General features: G+C 42.1%; 1 protein-coding gene across 1 annotated transcript; it reads left to right on the plus strand.

Moving 5' to 3' along the window:
* Positions 1-294: 294 nt before the first annotated feature.
* On the plus strand, positions 295-1,503 carry LOC135089426 (zinc finger BED domain-containing protein 5-like). The gene has a single exon (XM_063984969.1). It carries the CDS (start codon positions 295-297, stop codon positions 1,501-1,503), a length of 1,209 nt encoding a protein of 402 aa, XP_063841039.1.
* The last annotated feature ends 333 nt before the right edge of the window (positions 1,504-1,836 follow it).

Below are 1,836 nucleotides of genomic sequence, written 5' to 3' on the forward strand. Positions count from 1 at the left end.
TGTAGTGAAGCCTCAGTGTGTGATTTGTCACAAAATATTCACAGCTGAATCACTAAGGCCCAGTAAGCTTAGATTATATCTGGAAACCAAGCATCCTCAACATGCTGGCAAAGGTCGTTCCTTCTTTAGTCGACAAGAATTCAACATGAAGAGATAGCGACTTGATGCCAGTGGTTCCTTTCATCAACAAAATGCTGCCGTAGTGGAGGCATCATTTCTTGTATCCCTTGAAATAACAAAGAAAAAGAAGCCTCACCAACTGGGAAGGAATTAATTTTGTCATATGCCAAAACAATGGTAAAGCTTGTTTTGGGTGAGAAAAGTGCTGAAAAGCTCAATGCTATTTCACTCTCAAATAATGCAGTGCAACGCCGAATCTCCCAAATATCTGATGACATCAAAGAGCAGGTGATACTGGAAATTAAAAGAGCTGGATTATTCAGTATTCAACTCGATGAGTCCACTGACGTCCAGTCCTGCTCACAACTCCTGGCTTTTGTAAGGTATGTTCATGATGAGGATCTGAAGGAGGAATTCTTGTTTTGTGAGCCTCTTGAACAATCTACAAAAGGTGAAGATGTAATGCAGAAACTTACAGAATTCCTTGAATCTGAAGGTCTTGACTGGGGCAATCTCTGTGGGATATGCACAGACGGGGCTCCAGCCATGTTGGGTTCTCAGTCAGGTTTTATTACAAGAGTTATACAAAAAGCACCAAATGCTATCCCTCTTCACTGCATGATCCACAGGCAAGCTCTTGCATCAAAAACGCTACCCTCAGAATTACAGGACACTCTGAATACAATTATAAAGACAGTTAACTTTGTAAAAGTTAACTGTCTTTATAGTCTTAACACACGCCTTTTCAAGAGACTCTGCCAAGATATGGATGCAGCTCATGAGACCCTCCTATTTCATACAGCAGTTCACTGGCTATCAAAAGGAAATGTAATTCAGCGTGTATTTGAGCTCAGAGAAGAGATCAGCCTCTTTCTCAGAATACAGAACAAGCAAGATTTGCTGTCAGCTTGGTCTGCAGATAGCTTCGAAATACGGCTAGCCTATCTTGTTGACATATTTAGACAGTTGAACACACTGAACCTGGAGCTCCAAGGGAAAGGAAGCTTGATAATCGATTTTGTGGACAAAATCAAAGCTTTCATTCGTAAGATGGAGAATTGGAGGCGCAAAGTTGGAATGGGAAACTTGGCAATGCTGGAGACAGTGTCAGAAATTGTAGAGGAGTGTGATGCTACTACGCAGAACTTGATTACCCAACATCTTGAGGCCTTGGAAGGGGAATTTAAAAGATACTTCCCAGATATCCAAAGCCTAACTTCTCGGTTAATAAGGGCCCCCTTCACTGCTCCAGTGACATGCATTCCTGATGACAATGATGATGGCCAAACTGAGCTATTGACACTTCAGGAGGATTCAGGAGCTAAGATGAAGTTTGAAACTGAATCTCTCACAGTATTTTGGTCATCAATGGCAGCTTCATAACTAAACTTATGTGACTTAGCTTTTCGCCACCTCCTACCATTTTCATCAACTTATTCCTGTGAGGCTGCATTCTCTCAACTACTCCACATTAAAACGAAATATCGCAACAGACTTGAAGTGAAGCATGACCTGCGGTGTGCTTTAAGTGAAACAAAACCAAGAATCAAGAAGCTTGTTGATAATCTGCAACATCACCCTTCACACTGAGTGGAATGGGGACTCAAAAGTGAAGGAAACATGAACCTGGCATGAACGTTTAGAAGCAAACGGTCTGGGAGGAGGTGGGTGTGTGGCCACTGAAGGCCATGTTTGTGGCAGTTAATTATGACTCCC

Source organism: Scylla paramamosain, chromosome 33, assembly GCF_035594125.1.
Source record: "Scylla paramamosain isolate STU-SP2022 chromosome 33, ASM3559412v1, whole genome shotgun sequence".
Taxonomy (NCBI): domain Eukaryota; kingdom Metazoa; phylum Arthropoda; class Malacostraca; order Decapoda; family Portunidae; genus Scylla; species Scylla paramamosain.